General features: G+C 44.6%; 1 protein-coding gene across 1 annotated transcript in view; it reads left to right on the forward strand.

The window, feature by feature from the left end:
* STAT1 (signal transducer and activator of transcription 1) overlaps nucleotides 1-26341 on the forward strand; it is a 1318258-nt gene that overhangs the window by 642897 nt on the left and 649020 nt on the right. Inside the window, exon 9 of the mRNA XM_040441848.1 lies at nucleotides 18940-19101. Within this exon, the coding sequence (XP_040297782.1) occupies nucleotides 18940-19101 (162 nt within the window). The remainder of the gene's footprint in view (nucleotides 1-18939; nucleotides 19102-26341) is intronic.

Genomic DNA, 26341 nt, shown 5'->3' on the forward strand with positions numbered 1-26341 from the left:
TATAGAGCGGAGCAGGCGCTCTGTCTTTCTGTCTTTGGGGTCGGATCATCTCTCACGTGGTGTTGTCGTGGGTGAGGGGAAATTTTTATTTTTTGTTTAAAATGAGAATAAAAAAATGCCCCAAAGGTGTTCATAGCCTTTAACCACCTCCCGACCGCCTAACGCAGGGATGCGTCCTGCGGGCGGCCGGGTTATTCCTCCTGGACGCATCGCCGCGTCATCTCGCGAGAGACGCGAGATTTCCTGTGAAAGCACGCTCACAGGATCGCAAGGTAAACGGGTTGATCTACAGCCTGCCAGCGCCGATCATTCGCTAGCAGGCTGTCGATGCGATTTTTTAACATCAGAAAGGTATATTAGACGCTGTTTTGTTAACAGCGTCTGATATACAGTTGCAAGAAAAAGTATGTGAACTCTTTGGAATGATATGGATTTCTGCACAAATTGGTCATAAAATGTGATCTGATCTTCATCTTAGTCACAACAATAGAATAATCACAGTCTACTTAAACTAATAACACACAAAGAATTAAATGTTACCATGTTTTTATTGAACACACCATGTAAACATTTACAGTGCAGGTGGAAAAAGTATGTGAACCCCTAGACTAATAACATCTCCAAGAGCTAATTGGAATGAGGTGTCAGCCAACTGGAGTCCAATCAATGAGATGAGATTGGACGTGTTGGTTACAGCTGCCCTGAAAATCACAATGAATGGGTAGCTTTATAAAGTATTTAAAACATAACATTTAATTATGTATAGGATAAAATAATGGGCCCTACTAAACTTGACAAAAAATGTATAAATAGTTGCCACTAGTTACACATATCTCCTAAAATAATGGACGGAGATAAGAAGGGACCAATAAAGGGACAGTAGTATGTAAAGAGAAAGGATGAAGGGTAGCCAGGTACCAAGGCAGAAAGACACAGTGCTGGGTCCCAAAACCCTAAGTCGCCCTGTCTATCTGTGTCCTCCCTCCTGTCTACCACAATATCCCTATTATCGCCCTTCCTAAGAATGGACTGCCCAGCTTTGCCCGATAGCCAGAATATGGTCCTGAGGGGGTTACCCTAACTGAAGAACAAGGGGCAAATAAGCTGGCAGAGAATATTTGTGATGAATCAAATGTAAGTAAATCCACAGGTGTTGGGAAATCACCTCCAGTGCCAATCAAGTTCATACACAAACAGATAAATAATCAAAGTACATAACACATTCTATTGATGGTATGGTCCCGACGCGTTTCCTCAGTATAACCTGATTCGTCAGGGGACAAGATTATGCTAGAGAGCCCTAAAAAATGGGCTCTATTCTCCAACAAAAAAGGAGGGTCACAGAGGGCACACTGAATATTCACAACCTGCAAGCTATTAGCAGTCTACCTGGTGTTGGAGACCTGCGCAGCAGAGAGAATATACCGGTGAATACCTGTGTGGCCTCCAATTGGCCGACCGTTGTAGGGTAAAGGCCAAATCACCCTCAATTTTGAAAGACCTGCGGTTATCACTGGTATTTGATCTCTGACCGTATGGAGAAAGAGATACAGGGTGTTCAAGGAATGGTGCACACCCCTATCCAGGTATATATATCTAAACCTGGAGAATAAACCAGAAATAATCAGAGGTCAACAGTCTTATCCAAACCAAGATATTTTGTTTAATAAGACTTCAATCCAAACCTGGTACACCAGTGATCATATATTCATACATGCATATCATTAACTGAAAGTATCTATTCAGTGTACTTCCAGGAAGAAAGGCATTCTGTCAGTTAATGGTATCTATTTAAGACACACATTGTAACCGATCCCCCACCAGTGATGTCACCAGCAGATGTTAAAAGGTCAGTACAACGTTACTTATCTGATGCTGGTAGCAGTCTGACATACAAGCAAAAAATGATAATAAGCAACTTATCTGTACAGTCCTTGGTAATGACTGTTTCTAGATAGGAATGGATGAGGGGTATTCCCTGGCGTCCCGCGTGTAGCAGTGGCAATGTAGCCAGATTCGCGGGTCATTTAAAAAGCCGAGAAGCCCCGCCTCCAAACTAGGGTTGTTGCGGGTATCGAAATTTCGATACCCAATCGATACTTTTGTCCCGGTATCGATACGATACCGGGATTTCCGTTTTTTCGATACTGGGCTGCGCTTCTGCGCAGTCTAGTATCTCTGAACATGAGCGCGCTGCTATCGGCGCGCTCATGTTCTCTCTCAGCAGCACGGGGAGAAAGAAGCTGTCCTCCCTCCCCCTGTGCTGCTGCCGCTGCCACCAATGAGAAGAGAGGGGCGGAGGAGGGGCGGCAATGAGAAGAGAGGGGCGGAGGAGGGGCGGGCGCACTGCGCCACCAATGATAGGATTACTATCGGAGCGATGGGAGGAGACATCAGCTTCACTAGTGGGCGTTCCTTTTCCCTGCGCTGCGATTGGACAGCGCTACAGCCAGGGAGAAGGAACGCCCACTAGTGAAGCTGATGTCTCCTCCCATCGCTCCGATAGTAATCAGCAGCATGTGGAGCAGGAGAGGAGACAGTAATGGGGCACTGCGGGCGAACGGAGCGGCGCCCAGGACTAAATGGTGAGTGCTGAGACATCGCTGGGCGCCGCTCTGTGTGGCCTAATAGTGAAAGTCTGGACTCATATACAGTAGTCAGTCTTTAACACATACAGGAGGCGGGTGCCGGCAGCAGAATCGCATTGCCGGCACCCTGCCCCTGACAGGGAGCTGCGATCAGCGGCAGTTAACTGCCGCTGATCTGCTAGTACCCGCCTCCTGTATAAAGGGGTAAAATCATTGGTGGTGCAGTGTGCCCCCCCCCCCCCCCCCCCTTCAATCCCCCCATCCCATTAAAATCATTGGTGGCACAGTGCGCCGGCCCCTCTCAACCCTCCAGTATTAAAATCATTGGTGGCAGTGGCCACAGGGACCTCTCCACTCCCCCTCATTTGTGGTGCAGTGGCAGCTTCTGATCGGAGCCCCAGCTGTGTAAGCCTGGGGCTCCGATCGGTTACCATGGCAGCCAGGACGCTACAGAAGCCCTGGTTGCCATGGTAACATCCCTGATGCTGTGTGCACAAAGCACAGAGCAGCAGGGACAGTGTGGAGTCCTATTCACCCTGATAGAGATCTATCAGGGTGAATAGGAAAAGGGATGAAAGATCCCAGGTTCTAGCCCCTAAGGGGGGAAATAGTTATTAAATAAAAAGTGAAAAAAAAAAACACTAAAATATGAAGTATAAATCACCCCCCTTTTCCCAATTTCACATATAAAATATATAAATAAACATATTACATCGCCACGTCAGAAAAGTCCAAACTATTAAAATATAAAAAAAAAAATCTAGGTGGTGAATGCCGGAACAGAAAAAATAAAATAAAAACTGCGCGATTCGCCATTTTTAAAAATGAGGAATGCACGTGGCTTTTTTTGTTTATTTTTTTCGCGTGGTATCGAATGGTATCGAGTATCGCAATACTTTTTCATGGTATCGAAACCGAATCAAAAATTTGGTATCGCAACAACTCTACTCCAAACAACGCCCCCTCTTTGTCAAATCGCGTCATAGTCACGTGATACTGCCGATATTCCGCCCATAATCACGTGGTGCTCTTTCTTACTATGACGTCTGGCGTGGAGGCGGATTCCTATTGCCAGGCAACCAAGATGGCACTACGCTTTCATAGTCAAGTCGAGGTCAGTACATATCAGGTAGCCTGCCGGAACGCCGCCTACCCTTATTAGGTTTCAGGCGGCTTCAAGTCTCCACTGCGCTTGTTAGGGGTAATTGTTATGGTGAGATGCAGGGATGAGATCAGAGGGCAAGTAAGTTCAACGTCTGCTCCCACCACAATCTGAATTGTTTTCCATTGGTCCGTCTGGTCTGCGGTGTTCCTGATGGAATATTAGAGTTTATCAGTTGGTTCTTCAAATAGCTGTCTTGACAAACGATTGCAACATCACAGCCATATTTAAATATGCCTATCTTAATCCAGATCCCCAAAGGGGGTATAGTGACCTAGTTCGAAATGTCACTCCAGCAGTATTTTTATTTTTATTTATTGTTGCCACAATGATACAACTACTTTCTGAAGGAAACTGGAGGGGACCGCAGAGGTAGCACTGTCAAGGTACAATGTAGCAGCCAAATGACAACTGCTCATTTAGACCTCTAGGGGCTACAGTCTGTAGATGGAATATCCACCAAGTCTCCCTCTGCAGTATTTTACGGTCCCAGTCTCCTCCCCTTTTGGGTCTCGCGACCAGTTCAATGCCCATGAATCTCAGCTCCGAGGCATCCCCCCCATGCATCATGTTGATATGTTTAGCAATGGGTGTGTCTCTGTCGTTTCTAATGTCGCCTAGGTGTTCACCTATCCGACGTCGCAACTCCCGGGTGGTTTTCCCGATATATTCAAGACCACAGATACAGTTGGCCCTATAAATAACTCCCCTGGAGCGACAGTTGATAAAATGTCTAATTTGGTGACACTTGCCGGTGACATTGGCATGGAACGACCGTCCCTTTTGGATATGACCACATGCCACACAACCACTACAGCGAAAACAACCGATTGGGCGTTGAAGCCATGTCTCTTTACAATCACGTGTATCGCTGTAGTGGCTGTGTACAAGGCGATCCCTAAGACTAAGGCCCCTTCGGTAGGTGACCTGTGCTGTTTCCGGGATGACCACCTTGATGTCTGGATCAATGAGGAGAACCTCCCAGTGTCTTCTCAGTATCTGTTTAATCTCTGCGGAACAATCATCAAAAGTACCTATACGGCGTATTAGGCCTATATCCGGTACTTTAGGTTTGGGATAGAGAAGTTCATCTCTCTTACTACCACAAGCTCTTTTAAAGGCACTTTTCAGGACCGCATCAGGATACCCCCTTTCCCGGAAACGACTTCTGAGGTCATCAGCCTGTGTTTTGAAGGTTTCCCAAGTGGAACAGTTCCTCCTGATGCGCAGGTACTGTCCCACTGGTATTCCCCTTTTCAACGGGAAAGGATGATGGCTAATCCAATGTAGGAGTGAATTTGTGGAGGTGGGTTTCCTGAAAATGTCTGTTTGAATCAAATCATCCCTGCCCCTCGAGATAGTGATATCCAGGAAAGGCAAGGTGTTCGCTTCAAAAACAGAGGTAAACTTCATGTTTATATCATTGACATTGAGATACTTAACAAATTCTGAGAACTCTGTTTCTCCCCCTTTCCAGACGACAAAAACATTGTCAATGAATCTTGCCCAAGTGACGATGCAGGAGATGTGTCTATTGGGCGCGTCGCCAAAGACTAGGGTCCTCTCCCACCAGCCCAGGAACAAGTTGGCATACGATGGGGCACATGAACTCCCCATCGCGGTGCCCCTGAGCTGGTGGTAGAGGACACCGTCGAACAGAAAGTAATTCCTTGTGAGGACAAAATTAAGTAGTTGCAGGACAAAAACATTGTGTGGAAAAAACTGTTTGTCCCTGGTATACAAGAAATATTCCACTGCCCTCATCCCTAGGTGATGAGGTATGGACGAATAGAGGGCCTCAACGTCGATAGAGGCTAGGGATGTCCCCTCCTCCAAGCTGATACCCTCAAGACGACCAAGGTCACTCGTATCCCTCAGGTATGAGAGCAGTGTTTTAACGAACGGTGCCAATATGTGATCTAGGTAGATCCCTAGGTTTTGAGTCAAGCTGTTCACTCCCGAAACAATTGGGCGTCCCTTGACAGGAAACCCACCCTTATGCACCTTAGGTAGGCTATAAAAGGTGGCTAGTGTAGGATGTTTCTTATACAAGTACTCACTCGTCACCAGAAATAAGGTCATTGGTTTTAGCCTGTCGTAATATGTCAATTAACTCATTTTGATATTTATCCGTAGGATCACATTTTAATTTTTCATAGGTGTTCCTATCATCAAGTAAGATATGACACATATTGGTATAGTCATTGGTGTTCATCAAAACGATGTTCCCCCCCTTGTCCGAGGGTTTGATGATAAGATTTTTCTTTTTCTCCAAGTCCAGCAAAGCTTTATATTCGCTTTTGCTGCAGTTGAAGCCACCATGGCTAGATGTCAAGCTGGTTAAGTCACGACAAACCTGGTTCACAAACACATCTATACAGGTTGGGTCCCCCAGCGGAGGCATTTTAAGGATTTTGTTTTTAAGTGAGGTGAAAGGGCCTTTGCCCTCCTGGGGAATACTATCACTCAAGCCGTATAGAAGGCGAACATCTTGAAGGATGTCGGGTGAGATACCCATCTCCTTGCTCTCTCGCCTAGCGACAAGCGCAAAATGTTTGCGCCATCTAAGTTTTCTGGCAAAAAGATGGATATCTCTAACCCAGTTGAAGAGGCTGAAGCTAGAGGTGGGAACAAAGGACAGGCCCCTGCTGAGTAGACACATCTCTGGGCCCTGCAGTTGTTGATTAGAGAGGTTGATTATTTGGTTATGTTGCCCACTCCCTTGTTGGTCTGTGGTGGTGACCTTTGAAGCCCTCGGTTGCGTAGGGGGTATGGTGTGGCTAAAAAATCTGACCCACTCTGATCCTGTCTTCCTCTCTGGTTGTTCCTTGCTCCTCTACCCCTATTATTTTGAGGTTTCTTATAGCCCCTTCCCCTTCCCCTCATTGATCCAGACATCAAGGTGGTCATCCCGGAAACAGCACAGGTCACCTACCGAAGGGGCCTTAGTCTTAGGGATCGCCTTGTACACAGCCACTACAGCGATACACGTGATTGTAAAGAGACATGGCTTCAACGCCCAATCGGTTGTTTTCGCTGTAGTGGTTGTGTGGCATGTGGTCATATCCAAAAGGGATGGTCGTTCCATGCCAATGTCACCGGCAAGTGTCACCAAATTAGACATTTTATCAACTGTCGCTCCAGGGGAGTTATTTATAGGGCCAACTGTATCTGTGGTCTTGAATATATCGGGAAAACCACCCGGGAGTTGCGACGTCGGATAGGTGAACACCTAGGCGACATTAGAAACGACAGAGACACACCCATTGCTAAACATATCAACATGATGCATGGGGGGGATGCCTCGGAGCTGAGATTCATGGGCATTGAACTGGTCGCGAGACCCAAAAGGGGAGGAGACTGGGACCGTAAAATACTGCAGAGGGAGACTTGGTGGATATTCCATCTACAGACTGTAGCCCCTAGAGGTCTAAATGAGCAGTTGTCATTTGGCTGCTACATTGTACCTTGACATTGCTACCTCTGCGGTCCCCTCCAGTTTCCTTCAGAAAGTAGTTGTATCATTGTGGCAACAATAAATAAAAATACTGCTGGAGTGACATTTCGAACTAGGTCACTATACCCCCTTTGGGGATCTGGATTAAGATAGGCATATTTAAATATGGCTGTGATGTTGCAATCGTTTGTCAAGACAGCTATTTGAAGAACCAACTGATAAACTCTAATATTCCATCAGGAACACCGCAGACCAGACGGACCAATGGAAAACAATTCAGATTGTGGTGGGAGCAGACGTTGAACTTACTTGCCCTCTGATCTCATCCCTGCATCTCACCATAACAATTACCCCTAACAAGCGCAGTGGAGACTTGAAGCCGCCTGAAACCTAATAAGGGTAGGCGGCGTTCCGGCAGGCTACCTGATATGTACTGACCTCGACTTGACTATGAAAGCGTAGTGCCATCTTGGTTGCCTGGCAATAGGAATCCGCCTCCACGCCAGACGTCATAGTAAGAAAGAGCACCACGTGATTATGGGCGGAATATCGGCAGTATCACGTGACTATGACGCGATTTGACAAAGAGGGGGCGTTGTTTGGAGGCGGGGCTTCTCGGCTTTTTAAATGACCCGCGAATCTGGCTACATTGCCACTGCTACACGCGGGACGCCAGGGAATACCCCTCATCCATTCCTATCTAGAAACAGTCATTACCAAGGACTGTACAGATAAGTTGCTTATTATCATTTTTTGCTTGTATGTCAGACTGCTACCAGCATCAGATAAGTAACGTTGTACTGACCTTTTAACATCTGCTGGTGACATCACTGGTGGGGGATCGGTTACAATGTGTGTCTTAAATAGATACCATTAACTGACAGAATGCCTTTCTTCCTGGAAGTACACTGAATAGATACTTTCAGTTAATGATATGCATGTATGAATATATGATCACTGGTGTACCAGGTTTGGATTGAAGTCTTATTAAACAAAATATCTTGGTTTGGATAAGACTGTTGACCTCTGATTATTTCTGGTTTATTCTCCAGGTTTAGATATATATACCTGGATAGGGGTGTGCACCATTCCGTGAACACCCTGTATCTCTTTCTCCATACGGTCAGAGATCAAATACCAGTGATAACCGCAGGTCTTTCAAAATTGAGGGTGATTTGGCCTTTACCCTACAACGGTCGGCCAATTGGAGGCCACACAGGTATTCACCGGTATATTCTCTCTGCTGCGCAGGTCTCCAACACCAGGTAGACTGCTAATAGCTTGCAGGTTGTGAATATTCAGTGTGCCCTCTGTGACCCTCCTTTTTTGTTGGAGAATAGAGCCCATTTTTTAGGGCTCTCTAGCATAATCTTGTCCCCTGACGAATCAGGTTATACTGAGGAAACGCGTCGGGACCATACCATCAATAGAATGTGTTATGTACTTTGATTATTTATCTGTTTGTGTATGAACTTGATTGGCACTGGAGGTGATTTCCCAACACCTGTGGATTTACTTACATTTGATTCATCACAAATATTCTCTGCCAGCTTATTTGCCCCTTGTTCTTCAGTTAGGGTAACCCCCTCAGGACCATATTCTGGCTATCGGGCAAAGCTGGGCAGTCCATTCTTAGGAAGGGCGATAATAGGGATATTGTGGTAGACAGGAGGGAGGACACAGATAGACAGGGCGACTTAGGGTTTTGGGACCCAGCACTGTGTCTTTCTGCCTTGGTACCTGGCTACCCTTCATCCTGTCTCTTTACATACTACTGTCCCTTTATTGGTCCCTTCTTATCTCCGTCCATTATTTTAGGAGATATGTGTAACTAGTGGCAACTATTTATACATTTTTTGTCAAGTTTAGTAGGGCCCATTATTTTATCCTATACATAATTAAATGTTATGTTTTAAATACTTTATAAAGCTACCCATTCATTGTGATTTTCAATATTGATTTAGGGTCTAGCCCAATACTTCATGATAGTTTGACCAACTAGAACTGGTTGTGTTAAATCGTACAGCTGCCCTGCCCTATAAAAAAACACACACCAATTCTGGGTTTGCTTTTCACAAGAAGCATTGCCTGATGTGAATGATGCCTCGCACAAAAGGGCTCTCAGAAGACCTACGATTAAGAATTGTTGACTTGCATAAAGCTGGAAAGGGTTATAAAAGTATCTTCAAAAGCCTTGCTGTTCATCAGTCCATGGTAAGACAAATTGATCTATAAATGGAGAAAGTTTAGCACTGCTTCTACTCTCCCTAGGAGTGGCTGTCCTGTTAAGATGACTGCAAGAGCACAGCGCAGACTGCTTAATGAGGTGAAGAAGAATCCTAGAGTGTCAGCTAAAGACTTACAAAAGTCTCTGGCATATGCTAACATCCCTGTTAGCGAATCCACGATATGTAAAACACTAAACAAGAATGGATTTCAATGGAGGATACCACAGAGGAAGCCACTGCTGTCCAAAAAAAACATTGCTGCACGCTTACAGTTTGCACAAGAGCACCTGGATGTTCCACAGCAGTACTGGCAAAATATTCTGTGGACAGATGAAACCAAAGTTGAGTTGTTTTTTTGTAGAAACACACAACACTATGTGTGGACAAAAAGAGGCACAGCACACCAACATCAAAACCTCATCCCAACTGTGAAGTATGGTGGTGAGGCTATCATGGTTTGCTGCATCAGGTCCTGGACAGATTGCTAGCATCGAAGGAAAAATGAATTCCCAAGTTTATCAAGACATTTTGCAGGAGAACTTAAGGCCATCTGTCGACCAGCTGAAGCTCAACAGAAGATGGATGTTGCAACAGGACAACGACCCAAAGCATAGAAGTAAATCAACAACAGAATGGCTTAAACAGAAGAAAATACACCTTTTGGAGTGGCCCAGTCAGAGTCCTGACCTTAACCCGATTGAGATGCTGTGGCATGACCTCAAGAAAGCGATTCACACCAGACATCCCAAGAATATTGCTGAACTAAAACAGTTCTGTAAAGAGGAATGGTCAAGAATTACTCCTGACCGTTGTGCACGTCTGATCTGCAACTACAGGAAACGTTTGGTTGAAGTTATTGCTGCCAAAAGGAGGTTCAACCAGTTATTAAATCCAAGTGTTCACATACTTTTTCCACCTGCACTGTGAGTGTTTACATGGTGTGTTCAATAAAAACATGGTAACATTTAATTCTTTGTGTGTTATTAGTTTAAGCAGACTGTGATTGTCTATTGTTGTGACTTAGATGAAGATCAGATCACATTTTATGACCAATTTGTGCAGAAATCCATATCATTCCAAAGGGTTCACAAACTTTTTCTTGCAACTGTACTTGCTACCTGGTCCTCTGGTGGTCCCTTTTGCTTCGATCGACCACCAGAGGACACAGGCAGCTCTGTAAATAGCACCAAGAACTACACTACACCACCCCTGTCACTTATTAACCCCTGATCACCCCATATAGACTCCCTGATCACCCCCCTGTCATTGATCACCCCCCTGTAAGGCTCCATTCAGACGTCCATATGTGTTTTGCGAATCCGCAAAACACGGACACCGGCAATATGCTTTCCGCATTTTGCGGATCCACACATTGCCAGAACTATATAGAAAATGCCTTTTCTTGTCCGCAATTGCGGACAAGAATAGGACATGTTCTATATTTTTGCGGAACGGAAGTACGGACCCGGAAGTGCAGATCCGCAATTCCGGATCTGAGCGGGACAAAGTCTGTCCCCATAGAAATGAATGGGTCCGCAATTCCGTTCCGCAAAATGCGGAACAGAATTTCGGACCTGTGAATGGGGCCTAAGGGTCCCTTATCACCGCCAGTTAGTTAGCCACTTGTTAGGTAGTTAGCGCCCACTGAACCGCAGTCACTGATTAGTCGCTGATTAGCGTCATCGCTGTCGCTAATAAGCACTAGTACTATATAGTATCTGTAAGTGATCAAGACTGATCGCAATCAGATCTATATCAGTACATTAGGGTCACCTTAGGCTCTACAAAAAACGCAGTGTTCGCCCGATCAGGCCTGATCTTGTGCGCACACTTGCGTTTAGTCCGCCCCACCGCAGTGACAGAAATGTTTTTTTTTTCTGATCACTGCAAAAACACAGTAAAATCGCTGCAGCGCTATAAAGATCACTTTTGAGCCTTTTGGATCTTTATTAGCGATCGCAGCTTTTTTTTTTTGCACATTTTTTGGCAGAGATTTTTTCATCCACATTGATTGATGCAAATGAAGAAATCTGTGCCGTAAATTTTTTCTTTCAGCCCAGAGGCTGAACGGAAAAAAAAAATCTCATTACCCGTATGCTCAATATAAGGCCTCATGCACACGGTCCGTGGATGCACAAAAAACGTAAGGCGCCCGTGTTGACTAACGCAATTTGCGGAACGGAACGGGAGCCGGCAATATAAATGCCTATAGGACATGTTATATTTTTTTAGCGGGGCCGCGGAACGGAGCCACGGATGCATTGAAATGAATGGGTCCGCATCCGAGCCGCCAAAACGGCGGCTCGGATGCGGACCCAAACAACGGTCGTGTGCATGAGGCCTAAGGAAGAATAGCAGAAACTCCTAATGAGGGTCTCCACAATCATTACATGTATGGACATGTAATGATTGCGGAGACCCTCAAATGCCAGGGCAGTACAAACACCCCTCAAATGACCCCATTTTGGAAAGAAGACACCCCAAGGTTTTCGCTGAGGGGCATATTGAGTCCATGAAAGATTGAACTTTTTGTCACAAGTTAGCGGAAATGGAGACTTTGTGAGAAAAAAATAAATAAAAAATCAATTTCAGCTAACTTGTGCCAAAAAAAAAAATCTTGTATAAACTGGAAAGAAGACACCCCAAGGTATTCCATGAGGGGCATAGTGAGTCCGTGGGAGTTTTTTAATTTTAATTTTTAATTTTTTTGCCAGAAGTTAGCAGAAATGGAAACTTTATTATTTTCTTTTTTTCTCTTCTCAGAAAGTGTCATTTTCCGCTAACTTGTGAAAAAAATTAAATCATACATGAACTCGCCATGCCCCTCCGCGAATACTTTGGGGTGTCTTCTTTCTAAAATGTGGTCATTTGGGGGGTATTTATACTATTCTGGCATTCTAGCACCTCAATAAACATGACAGGTTCTCAGAAAGTCAGAGCTGCTTCAAAATGCGGAAATTCACATTTTTGTACTATAGTTTGTAAATGCTATAACTTTTGCGCAAACCAATAAATATACACTTATTGGATTTTTTTTTATCAAAGACATGTAGCACAATAAATTCTGACACAAACTTGTATAGAAATGTAATTATATTTGAACAATTTAACCATTTTTGAGAAAATTGCGGCATATTTTGATTAATATCGGAAAAACTAAAAATCTTAGCAGCAATCAAATACCACCAAAAGAAAGCTGTATTTGTGAGAAGAAAAGGAGGTAAAATTCATTTGGGTGGTAAGTTGTATGACCGAGCAATAAACTGTGAAAGTAGTGTAGTGCAGAATTGTAAAAAGTGGTCTGGTCATTAAGGGGGTTTAAGCTAGGGGAGCTGAGGTGGTTAAAGGGGTTGTCCGGGATTGGGAAAACTGGAGTATGTGTACAACAATGCCCTTAATGTTACAATCGTGCCTGTCCTACCTTTACCCGACATTTCTAATGCCCAGTTTTCAAATCTCACACTCTCAGCCGGAAGCGCTGTGTTTCCAAGACTCGGTGATGTACCGGGCCCCTTTCTGCCGAGCGAAGCCTCCTCTTATGCTTCGCAGGGACCCCGGTGACGTCACTGTCAGCCACATGAATTATTCAAAGTGCCTGGATGGGCGGTAACAAGGCGGCAACCAACCGCGCTAAGCCACGCCCATCTGGTCCGGTGACGTCACTGGGCAGGGCGCTTTATTATGAATGAAGGAGGCAGAGTACGGAATATTAATGAGGGGGCGGAGTCACATCAGAGATGATATTCATTTGAAACCACTTGATGCCGCGCTGCGCTGGTAACCACAGTGCAGTGCGGCAGGAAGGTAGGAAAAAGTAAACATAGATGTAAACAACGTGTGGGGGACTGTCGGCGCCATGTAGAAATGGTGAACATACCTAAAAACATAGGGAGTACACTTAAAAAATAATAATAATAATAATTGGATCCCGGACAACCCCTTTAACACTGACAAATGTAAGGTTATGCACATGGGAAGGAAAGATACTTGTCACGAGTACATACTAAATGTTAAAACACTGTGTAACAATAACATCGAAAAGGATGCAGGACGCATTCCGCGGCTCTATTTCAGAAGCAGCACAAGGGAATGAAGAACCGCGCATGCGCGGCCGGCGGCATGCGCGTCCATGGAAGAAATGCAGCCACACACTGGATCAAGGTGGTTTCGCTCGCCGCGCATGGGCAGCCATTGCATTCGGCCGGCGAAAGGTGAGAGGGTAGAGAAAGCGCTGCGGCGTCTCCCAGAATGAAGTTCAGCTATAACGGGAGTGCGCACGCAAGTAAGGGATGCAGAGTCAACTGATCAGCAGAGCGCTGACGAGCTGCCCATGAATAGAAAGGACAACGCCCCAGGAAATAGGCATTAGTACAGAGCGAACAGGAGACGCTGCAATTAAATTAGAAGGTGGGATAACCCCTTTAAAGGGGTTATCCCACTTTGCATTTTCATACTTACCTGCTGCCAGCATGCCGTTCACTTCATGGTTTCTGGCTGGGTGCGGGCTTCATCTTGATTGAAGTCTTCTCCCAGCCCAGCTGCGTGCTGGACTGAATGCGCACGCCGCCGTGCATGCATCATGGTGACTTATTTCTGGCCAGTATAGTACAGAGCCAGTGTTCGCGGCTCTGTACTATTCTGGCCAGGAAGAAGTCACCATCGTGCATGCGCGGCGGTGTGCGCGTTTAGGACAGCGAGCAACCCGGCCGGGAGAAAATACGGAGTCTTCTGCGCAAGCACAGCCACTGGTATTCTGGAGTAGATTGGTGGCCGTAACCAGGGGAGACCGAATGACAACAATGAGGTAAGTGGGGATGAATTTTCTCCTAAACGGTGGGAATTGGTTAATCAAATATATTTACAAAAATGATCACTGTCAAACCATTAACAGATTCAACAGTGATCATTATGATGGGAATACCGTTTAAAGAGTTAACAAAGTTTGCAAATCAGTTTTGAATAACTTCAGTGGTGTAATTTATGAGTGGTTTCTACTTTGTAAGCCTCACAAAGGGACTGCATAACTGAACTGGTCCTTAAAAAAGTGAGTTTTGAAATTTTCTTAATGTTAAGAACTGCTTCTAAAATTCTTAGTCTTCTAACATCCTAAAAAAATTAAAAGTCATTTAGAAAATGATGCAAACATAAAGTAGACATGGGAAATGTGAAGTATGTTTTTATTTTATTTTATTTTATGAGGCATCACTCTGCCTTAAAAGCAGAGAAATTAAAAATTGCTAATTTTTCCAAATTTTGAAATGTTTAAATTTTTATAAATAAAGATAAAATGTATTGACTCAAATTTATCACTAAGTACAATGTGTCATGAGAAAACAATCTCGGAATACCTTGGAAAAGTAAAATCATTTCACAGTTGTTACTACATAAAATGACACAAATGTCAGATTTGCAAAAATCGGCCTGAGATTTAAGGTGAAAAGTGGCTTGGTACTGAAGGGGTTAAAGAACCCCATACAAATGAGTATATTGTAGGCTGAATCCACTGACAGTTTAATGTGTATGGGGAGCTTCCGACTCTCTCCCTCACAGATGATGTCGGGGAGAGAAGAATTGGTTCAAACTTTTTGTTCTCCCCAGAGATAAGTGGTGTTCTTCACTCCACCCCTTAACCCCTTAGTGACCACCCATATTCCTTTGTATGGCGGTCACTAAGGGGCCTTGGGCTGGGGCGCTGCCTTTTATGGTGGCACTTCAGCCCAAGTTAGAGGTATCTGAGGGCTCTTGCAATGTTCAGAGACCGTGACAAGTGGTCTCTGATCATGTGATACCCGTAACACATTGTATCATGATGATCACGGAAAATGCTGGCAACAGAGCACCTGGCAGTAAACTTTCTCTCTCCTCTCACCTAAGAGAGGAGAGAGAGTCTCCGGTGCTAGGATCGGGTTCCCTAGTATCCTGATTTGGGAAAGCTGGGTATCCTCAAACCCAACCCCTGTAATCTAAGATGGCGGCGTCCAGTGCCAGGAGTAGCGCATGCATGTGCGATAAGAATGACAGCTGTGTAGCTGATTGCAAAAGGACTTCTCACTCCTCTCTCATAAGATAGGAGAAAGAAAGCCTCTGATGCTCCGATCAGATCCCCCAGCTTCATCGGGGAAAGCTAGGTCCCAATCCGCTCTGCTGCAACCCCCTTTCCGCTAAAAAAATTAAATAAAATAATCCAAAATGGCACAGGCATTACTGTGTTTAGGCTTTACCTGCTGCACAGTAACAATAAGAGACCATTACTATTGGTATCATGATAACCCTATCACGGAGATCACTTACAGTATATTTACTAAACAAAGCCAGGACATGGGCTGTGTTCAGTAGTGTGCCTAAGGTATTTTGCATCTGGGGCGAGTCCTTTCTCTGGCAACCCCCTCTTCCCCCCATTGAAAACATTGTGCCTCCTCACAGTAGTTATGTCCCCATTGTGCCCTTGTCACAGTTGTAATACCCTCATTGCACCCCTTCACAGTACTTATGCCCACATTGTGCCCTCTCACAGTAGTTATGCCCACATTGTGCCCCCCCTCACAGTATTTATACCCATATTGCCATCACAGTATTCATGCCCCCATTGTGCCTATTTCACAGTAGTAATGCCCGCATTGGGCCCTTTCACAGTAGTTATGACAATATTGTGAATTCTTCACAGTAGTTATGCCCTCAATGCACCCCTTCACAGTAGTTAGGCCCACATTGTTCCCCCTCACAGTAATTATGCCCACACTGTGACCCTTTACAGTGGTTATGCCCACACACGATCTTCCTGCACAGTCTGGCAGTGCAATATGTGCCTGCAGGGCTGAATGGTTGAACAGGGAGCAAAAGGCTTGAGGAAATGAGTGCATAGTGCTCTAGCAGTGAGTTCTCCCCCCCTCCCCCAGCCAGCTGGCATGGTCTTGGCTGTGCGATTTACTCCTTCGATTACGGTCGGTTATTGGGTGTCCGTCACTAGACGTCTGTTACTGTCGACCAATGGACGTCTGTTACTAGGCTTCATTATTGTCCGTCAGTAACTGTCAGTCAGTGGGCATCCGTTACAGTCTGTCAGTGGGTGTCCATCACTAGGTGTTGGTTACAATCCGTCCGTTGGACAATAGGTTTCTGTTATTAGGCGTGGGCATACGTTAGGGTCTGTCAGTAACTGTTGGTCAGTGGGCATTCATTACTGTCTGTCCATAATTGTTGGTCTGTGGGCATCCGTTTCTAGGCATCAGTTACAGTCTGTCTGAAACTGTTGGTCAGTGGGCGTCCATTACTAGGAATCCATTAGAGTCTGTCCATTATCGTTGGTCAGTGGGCGTTCTTTACAGTCGGTCTGTTACGGTTGGTCAATGGGCATTCATAATTGTCCGACCTTTACCGTCGGATAGTGATGGACGAAAATCTGCCGGGACGGTTCACGATCAATTGTACCACTTAAAGGGAACCTGTCATGTGGATATTTGATTATAATCTAACTAATTATATACAATCATTAACTACTATAAAGTGCCTTAGATGTATTCACTTAATGGTGTGACTGATGGTTACCTCATAATATACACACAAAGATGCCACATGCTAATGAGCTGATTTGAGTCCAGCGTGATGTCACTCCCCTGCCCACCTGCTGCTGATTCATATGGAAAAACTGTCATTCAGCAGCAGGTGGGCGGGGAGAGTCAGGATCAGCTCATAAATATTCATGACTCGTCATTATCAGCTGGAGCTTTTCAATACAAGATGTTGGCAGATTGACTGGGTCAATTAAAGAAAGTGACCCAGCATTTTGCTAAGAGAATCAGTCACTTATTTATGTTGCCCTTAGTTAGGACACCATAAAACTGGTGACAGGTTCCCTTTAAGTAAAGTTCAATATGTGGCGAAAAAACTATGTCAGAATTACTTGGATGTGCAAAACCTTGTGGTTATTCTCAGCAAAAGTGACTCATGCCACATTTCCAAAATCTGGCTTGGTCATTAGGCCCAAATAGGCTTGGTCACTAAGGGGTTAATACACGTACACTTTTGGCCCTTCCAATTGTTTATGTGTGAGGATGCTGGAAGGCCAACAACTATTGAATGGGTATGGCCACTCTAACAATTTGGTCATGACTACAAACTTTGCAAAACCCACTATGCCCTAGGTGTCCATTTATGGAGCAAACATATTTGCACCTGTTTATGAAGTGCCCCATTGCATAGTGTCTGTTTGATCTTAAAAGGGTTATCCAATACCATAAACTGCCCCCTCATGTGCTGGTCCCCTCACAGGAAATATATTTAAACTGATCCCTGCACCGCTCCTGGTCCCCGCACCACCGCTGTAGCTGGATAAAAACATTCAGTATCAGGGGGTAAGGGGGGGGGGGGCAGGCGGGGATGAGCCTCCCTAGCATCGTGGGTGACGCTAGGGAGGCTCGTCCCCGTCCCTGCCTGACATTGGCTGCTCCCCCGACACTGGGGAGAAGCAGCAGCGGGGAGTGGGGTAAATATATTCCCTGTGGCAGTTTATGGTATTGGATAACCCCTTTAAATTCCCCTGCATTTCAGTATACTACTCGTCTCCCTGCATGTGCTAAAAGACAAACTGTTTTTCCTTCATAGCAACCAATCACAGCTCCCTGCTTGCTATGGGCAGCAAATAGTCTGTCTTTTGTATAGCATGTGTAGGGTGATTACAACTCTGAATCACAAAGGATCTTGTTTTCTGACAACACGCAGAGAGAGGCAAATTGAGAACTCCTGTAGTCAAAAGAAAGCTGCGCTATAATTGGTTGCTATGGGCAGAAATTAAAGATCTGCTGTGATTAGTTGCTATGGGCAACACACGGTTTGTCTTTTAGAGGCCAACTGAAATGCAGGGGAGATGAAAGGCATAGTGAGAAGCAGTTACACTCACATTAAAGGGGTTGTCCCATGAAAAATATTCCACAGTTTTCGACCAGCACCTGGATTTGAATACTTTTGTGTTTGTTTTTTTTAAATTATTTCTTTGTCCAGCTCACTGAGAAGGCCGCACATACTCAGTTCAGCCTTTAAGTGTCTTCAAGGTTTTGATAGGGACAGTATGGACACAACTCCCTTAGCTGCAGCAGAAAAGACACTCCCGTTGGGCTGTCAGCTTGATATAAATCTAACAGTGCAGTGATTCGGGTGCAGTGATTTGTGAGATCTCTGGATCCTTGTGAGTTACAGGTCCGGTTCTAGCTTTGTTAGAATATGTACAATATGATATCTAATTTCCTGTTACTTTAGTCATATGATAACCCATTTACGTGTTTACATTTTAATTCATGCTGCATTAAAAACAGATTACTTTATTAGAACCTTCCAGAAACCTGTCGGATGGACTTGACAACTCCCCAGTATTTTAATTTGGATGATGAAGAGTATATGTAACAAGTTTAGTTGAGATTCTTCAAGCCTATGAAAAACGAATAATCAAACATGCAAACTTCCACTGTTATGTATATAGACTCTGTAATATTTTATTATGTGGCCCTGCAGGTTCACCTCTATTGCTAAAAGCCTTCAACAAGTTCGCCAGCAGCTGAAGAAATTGGAAGAGTTAGAGCAAAAGCTCATTTGTGATGGTGAAGATCCAATTACGAAAAACAAGCAAGCCTTCCAAGAGCGCACACAAAATTTATTTAAGCAGCTAATACAAAGGTGAGTTATCTTGGGCTCTTTCACATCAACATTCTTTATTTCCGTTGTTCTGCTCCACTATAGGAACTGAACAACTAAAATTACGGAAGTACCAGTTTCGGGAGGAGGCTTTTTTAGGGGAGAAAACAAATCTTGCATGCAGAACTTTTTTCTTTGTTTGTGACAAAATATGTGATTGAGGCCCCAAACAAATCCTCTAACGCAGATGTGAACATGCCCTTTTACTGTTTATTTATTCTTGCATTGGGCAGGGGTATCTTTGTAATCATACTGACCCAGAGAATGAAGGTCGTGGCATCAGTTTTGCCACAAACAGAATGCCGTAGGAACAAAACCCATAAAATGGTGGAGGAATTGCATTTTTTTTCCAATTCCACCCCATTTTGATTTTTTTTTTACCGCTTCTTAACTTGTCCCTCAAAAAATAAGCTCTCATACAGCTATGTGAACGTAAATATTAAATATATATACGCTACTACAGTCCTGGTTGCCATGGTTACATAGCAATAGTACAATAGTAGAAGATTCATACTTACCGGCTGCTGCGATGTTCGTGTCCGGCCAGGAGCTCCACCTACTGGTAAGTGACAGCCTCAGGTCTGTGCGGCGCATTGCTAAATGAACTGTCACTTACCAGTAGGAGGAGCTCCCGGCCGGACACGAACATCGCAGCTCCCAGGTAAGTATGAATCTTTTACTATTGTACTATTGCTAGTAACCCGCTGCCACCAATGATCGGGGGGGGGGGGGGGAGATGGGAGGCCGCTTACAGGGGCCACCAATGTTGTTAATGCTATAGAGGGAGGGGGGGGGGCCGATGGGGGGCGCACACTGTGCCACCAACGATTTATTACAATAGAGGGAGGAAGGGGGGGGGGGGGGCGGGGGGGCGCACACTGTGCACCAACGATTTATTACAATAGAGGGAGGAAGGGGGGGGGCGGGGGGGCGCACACTGTGCCACCAACGATTTATTACAATAGAGGGAGGAAGTGGGGGGGCGCACACTGTGCCACCAACGAATTATTACAATAGAGGGAGGAAGGGGGGGGGGGGCCGCACTGGCCACCAATGATATTCAAACTGGGGGGGGGGGGGGGGGGTCTGCCCCCTGCTGCCTGGCAGCCCTGATCTCTTACAGGGGGATATGATAGTACAATTAACCCCTTCAGGTTCGGCACCTGAGGGGTTAATTGTGCTGATCACGGCCCCCTGTAAGAGATCGGATGCTGCTAGGCAGCAGGGGGCAGTCATGTACACAGTTTGTAGTATATTCTAACTAGAAGCGTCCCCATCACCATGGGAACGCCTCTGTGTTAGAATATACTGTCGGAAATGAGGTTTCACGGTCTAACTCATATCCGACAGTATATTCTAACATAGAGGCGTTCCCATGGTGATGGGGACGCTTCAAGTTAAAATATACCATCGGATTGGAGAAAACTCCGATCCGATGGTATAAAAGGGACTCCAGACTTTACATTGAAAGTCAATGGGGACGGATCCGTTTGAAATGGCACCATATTGTGTCAACGACAAACGGATCCGTCCCCATTGACTTGCATTGTAATTCAGGAAGGATCAGTTTGGCTCTGCACGGCCAGGCGGACACCAAAAAGACTTTTTTTTCATGTCCGTGGATCCTCCAAAAATCAAGGAAGACCCACGGACGAAAAAACGGTCACGGATCATGGGAAAACACTGATCAACGGTAGAAAGTGAAGGTTTTTACCCCCCAAAAAAGGGTCACTGGCTGTACAGTTACAGAAAAAATGAGGTTCTTACAGGATTTTGATTTGCAGAATTTGCAGTGCAACATCAGCTTCTCAATTGCCATCGAGTGAACAGTCCAAACTTCCTTTGCATTCCTTGATAAAACCCTCATCTACCTTATTAAAAATGTCCCAATACTTTCTGATTATGAGGAGTTTTGCTTATTGGATATTGGAGATTTATATCTATCTCTGTATTCCGTCCCTTTTATTCTGTTCCTAGACTGTTGTCATTGTTTCCTATATAACCTGCTTATTCTGCAACCTGCTTATTCAGCAACACCCTATTGTAGAGATCCTACAGTGCATCTCTAATATCAGCCAAATTGACATTTTTAGGATATGTATTTAAGTGCCTTAAAGCAAAATCATGTGCACAGTAGTAAAAATTCAGCAATTTTTTTATACTAGTGTATATACCCAGCATTTGATTGGATGTACATCTATCCATTTAAATATTTTCTAATGCTACTTCTTACCTACAAAAGGAGACGAATGTGGAGGTGCAGGCGGAGGAGGTCACCAACCTTATTTTTTTTGTTTTGTGGAGGCCCCAAAACATTGGGAAATAGCAAAGAGAACACACAACGAACTGTGCAGGAGTACAACAATGGCTAGGTGCTCCCGGTATACTTCTCTACTCTGCCAATATAAGACATAACAATCTTGAGCCTGGAAGTGGAGGTCCCAGGGGAGGAGGTGGCGGTGCAGCCGTAGGAGGTCACCAACCTTTTTTTTTGTTTGTTTTTTTGTTTGAGGAGGCCCCAAAACATTGGGAAATAGCAAAGAGAATTCACAAAATGGCCACAGTACAACAATGGCTAGATGCTCCCAGTACACTTCTCTACTCTGCCAATATAAGACATAGCAATCTTGAGCTTGGAGGTGGAGGTCCCAGTGGAGGAGGAGGCGGATGTGTCAGTGCAGACGGAGGAGGCGGATGTGGTGGTGCAGGGGTCACCAACCTTTTTTTTGTTTTGTTTTTAAATTAATTTAATTTTTTTAATTTTTTAACAAACTGCGCCAGAGTACCACAATGGCTAAGGTGCGCTTGGTATAACTCTCTACTCTGGCCAAGGTACAGACAAGTCCTGTGGGATCCATGCCTGGTTCATTTGAATTAAAATGAGCTTGTCCACGTTGGCTGTGGACAGGCAGATGCGCCTGTCTGTGAACACCTTCCCTGCCGTGCTAAACACATGTTCGGACAATACACACCTCCAAGGCGTAAAGGGCAAGTTCAAGCCATGTGCCCAATTTGAAGACCCAGTAGTTAAACCGGTCAGACTCATGAGTCAGTACGTGAAGACGTGTGGACATGTACTGTTCCACCATGTTGCTGAAATGCTGCCTCCTGCTAAGACGGTCCATATCAGATGGTGGTGCTGTATATTATGTCGTGCAGGCAAAGCTTTTCCACATTTCGGCCATGCTAACCCTCCCTCCTAAGGTGCTGACGGTGCCCCTGCTGCATTGTCGACTTCCTCCTCAGCCGTCTCTGCCTCGTGCTTCCACTGAGCGCCCACTGTCAGGTGGGAATGCCATCAGTAGCGCTTCTAAAAGCGTTCGGTTGTACTTTTACTCCAATGTCGGAAGTAAGGAAGGCACATTGTCCTTGTAGCGGGGATCCAGCAGGGTTGCCACCCAGTAATCGGCACCAGTTAGAATGTGGGAAACTCAGCTGTCGTTGCGCAGGTACTGCAGCATGTAGTCGCTCTCGTGTGCCAGGCTGCCCAGAGGCAACGACAAGCAGTCCTAGGTGGGAGGTGTATCGTCTGAGTCTTCTGTATCTCCCCAGCCATGCTCCATTGATGCCCATGAGCTGATTTGGGTGTCACCCTGCTGTGATCCTCCTCCTCATCATTCTCCTCGTCTTCCAAAACTGTGCCCTGGCTCTACAGTTGGGTAGCTCGCCGCTGTTGGTGCAGGAACCCACCATCGGAGCCACCGGTGGACGACTGGCCTGATAACTGTTGGAATGATCTCTGTTCCTCCTCCTTTTCCTTCTGTGCCACATCCTCATCCATCAGTGCCTAAAGCGTTTTTTCAAGGAGACATAGAAGTGGGATAGTAAGGCTGATGACGGCGTCATGACCGCTGGCCATGTTGGTGGAGTACTCTAATAGCTGCCATGGATCAACAACATTCTCTTCCTGCAGCAGGAGCTCCACCAACACCAAGACTACGGCAACGTCCCCTAGTTGATGCTCTCCTCATTTTATTACAGTCACCCACAAAATTGCCTGACGAATAATTGTGTATCCGTGTCACGGATGCAAAAGGGGTTTTTGAAAAAAAAAAAAAATTGGTAGGACACACCGACCTAATTAACTGAATAACTGTTATATATCCCTTTGACGGTGGCAAATACAGTGAATTTTAAACAAAAAAAAATATAGGTAGGCCACACCGACCCAATTAACCGGCTGAATATCTATTATATATTCCCTTTGATGGTGGCAAGTGCAGTGTTTTTTCAACCCAAAATATAGGTAGGTCACACCGACCCAATTAACCCGTTGAATATCTATTATATATTCCCTTTGATGGTGGCAAGTACAGTGTATTTTAAACCAAAAAAATATAGGTAGGTCACACCGACCCAATTAACCGACTGAATAGCTATTATATATTCCCTTTGACGATGGCAAGTACAGTGTATTTTAAACAAAAACAAATTTAGGTAGGATACACCGACCCAATTAACCGGCTGAATAACTATTATATATTCCTTTGACAGTGGCAAATAATGTTTTTTTCACCCAAAAAATAGGTATCTCACCCACACAATGAACAGACTGATTAATTATTACTGTATATCTCCCTGTCACTGGTGCAAAGGAATGGGATTGCACTGAAAAAAATGCTAACACATCACCCTCTGAATGAACAGCACAATTAAGTACGGTATTTCTGTCTCACTGGTGCAATAATGACTACAGGTCACCAGCACACTTTTTAAAACTTATAAAATCCTAACACTCTCCCTACCTGCAGCAGCGTTCTGTCCCTACACTAGTCAGAGCAGAATGGCGGCGCACCATGTGATCCAGCATTTATGCATGCATGGTCACATGGTGTGCCGGCCAATCACAGCCATGCCCAAACTATAATAGGCATGACTATGATGGCTTCCAAGTGCCCCCACTTTATCACTTGTTGATTGGCTGCGCTGCAGCCTTTTAACAAGCTTTATTTAAAGTACAAACAACGAACCCAGACATAGACTTTGGTGAAAAAAATCGGGGTTCGGTACATTGACACCCAAATTTCCGGTATGGTTCAGAAAGTGGCGGTCCGGGTTCGCTCACCCCTATCCAAGAGAATGCTGTCCAACTGCTTTTACAATGTGCCCTTCCTGCGTTTGATATGCTAACAAGGGACACAATGACCAAATGGCTTCTGGCCATACTGATGTCACTCAATCAGTGAATACCACTGGATATCAATATCACTATATCCAATTATTAGGCATATTTGTGTGGTCATCAGGCTTAAGTTCTGGCTGAGAGACATATTTTCCTGTAACACTTTCACTTCCACATCATTTTTAACGGAAAAAACCTTGTCCTTCCATTTTGCCTCCTATTCATAAAGTAGTGCTTTCCTTCACTGCAGAGGATAGCACTTACTGGTTATTACCGCCTCCTGTCCCAGTTATAGAAGCCCTGCAGTAACCAGTAAGCACTTTCTCTTACCAGTGGGGAGAGCACTTATTTGGTTAACCCTTCAATGATCAGGCCGGAAAAGGCCTTAATGACCTTTGACCTTGAGACTTATTTGTGATTTTGTGGTTGTAATTTTCTTATTTGTTGGACTACCAAAATCATTTTTGCAACTTCTTTTTTCCGTGACACATAGGGCTTATATAGGGCTATAAATATGTTTCTTGGTAAAATAGTTTATGTCTGAAAAAAGACATCTGTCCATCCACTTCAGCCTGTTATCCTGCAAGTTGATCCAGAGGAAGGAAAAAAAAAACCCAGAGAGGTAGAAGCCAATTTTCCTCACTTTAGTGGAAAAGAAATCCTTCCCGACTCAATCAGGCAATCAGAATAGCTCCCTAGATCAACAACCCATCTCTAGTAACTATAATCTGTAATATTATTACACTCCAGAAATACATGCAGGCCCCTCTCTTTTAGTAACTTCACCGTCACCACCTCCTCAGGCAGATAGTTTCATAGTCTCGCTGCTCTTACAGTAAAGAATCCTCTTCTATGTTTGTGTACAAACCTTCTTTCCTCCAGACGCAGAGAATGTCCCCTCGTCATGATCACAGTCCTGGGAAAAAATAGATGATGGGAGAGATCTCTGTATTGACCCCTGATATATTTATACATTGTAATTAGATCTCTCCTCAGTCGTTTTTTTTCTAAAGTGAATAACCCTAATTTTGATTAGGGTTATTCAGGGATAGTTTTACTATCCCCAGGACTGTAACTGTGACGAGGGGACATCCTCTGCGTCTGGAGGAAAGAAGGTTTGTGCACAAACATAGAAGAGGATTCTTTACGGTAAGAGCAGTGAGACTATGGAACTCTCTGCCTGAGGAGGTGGAGATGGTGAGTACAATAAAGGAATTCAAGAGGGGCCTGGATGTATTTCTGGAGCGTAATAATATTACAGGCTATAGCTACTAGAGAGGGGTCGTTGATCCAGGGAGTTATTCTGCTTTGCCTGATTGGAGTCGGGAAGGAATTTATTTCCCTAAAGTGGGGAAAATTGGCTTCTACCTCACAGTTTTTTTTTTCCTCTGGATCAACTTGCAGGATGACAGGTCAAACTGGATGGACAAATGTCTTTTTTCGGCCTTATGTACTATGTTACTATGTTTCTGGGTAATTTACTCCACCCATTCCAGTTATTACTTTAGCCCTTCTCTGAACCCTCTCTAGCTCTGCTATCTCTGCCTTGTTCACAGGAGCCCAGAGCTGTACACAGTACTCCATGTGTGGTCTGACTAGTGATTTGTAAAGTGGCAGGACTATTTTCTCATCACGGGCATCTATGCCCCTTTTGATGAAACCTATTATCTTACTGACACGGGTTTCTATAGTTTAGTTTTCCGTTCACTCAAATTCCTAAGTCTTTTTCCATGTCAGTATTACACAGTCTTTTACCATTTAGTATGTATAGGTAGCTTGCATTATTCTTTTCCATGTGCATAACCTTACATTTGTCACTGTTAAACCTTATCTGCCACTTTTCTGCCCAAGCCTCCAATCTATCCAGGTTCATCTCAAGCAGTATACTGTCCTCTTCCATGTTAATTACTTTACACAGTTTAGTGTCATCTGCAAAAATGTATATTTTACTGTGCGAGCCTTCTACCAGAACATTAATAAATATATAGAAGAGAATAGTGCCCAATACTGACCCCTGTGGTACCCCACTAGTGACAGTGACCCAATCTGAGTATGTACTGTTAATAACCACCCTCTGTTTTCGATCCAGTTACTTACCCG

Source organism: Bufo bufo, chromosome 7 (genome assembly GCF_905171765.1).
Source record: "Bufo bufo chromosome 7, aBufBuf1.1, whole genome shotgun sequence".
Taxonomy (NCBI): domain Eukaryota; kingdom Metazoa; phylum Chordata; class Amphibia; order Anura; family Bufonidae; genus Bufo; species Bufo bufo.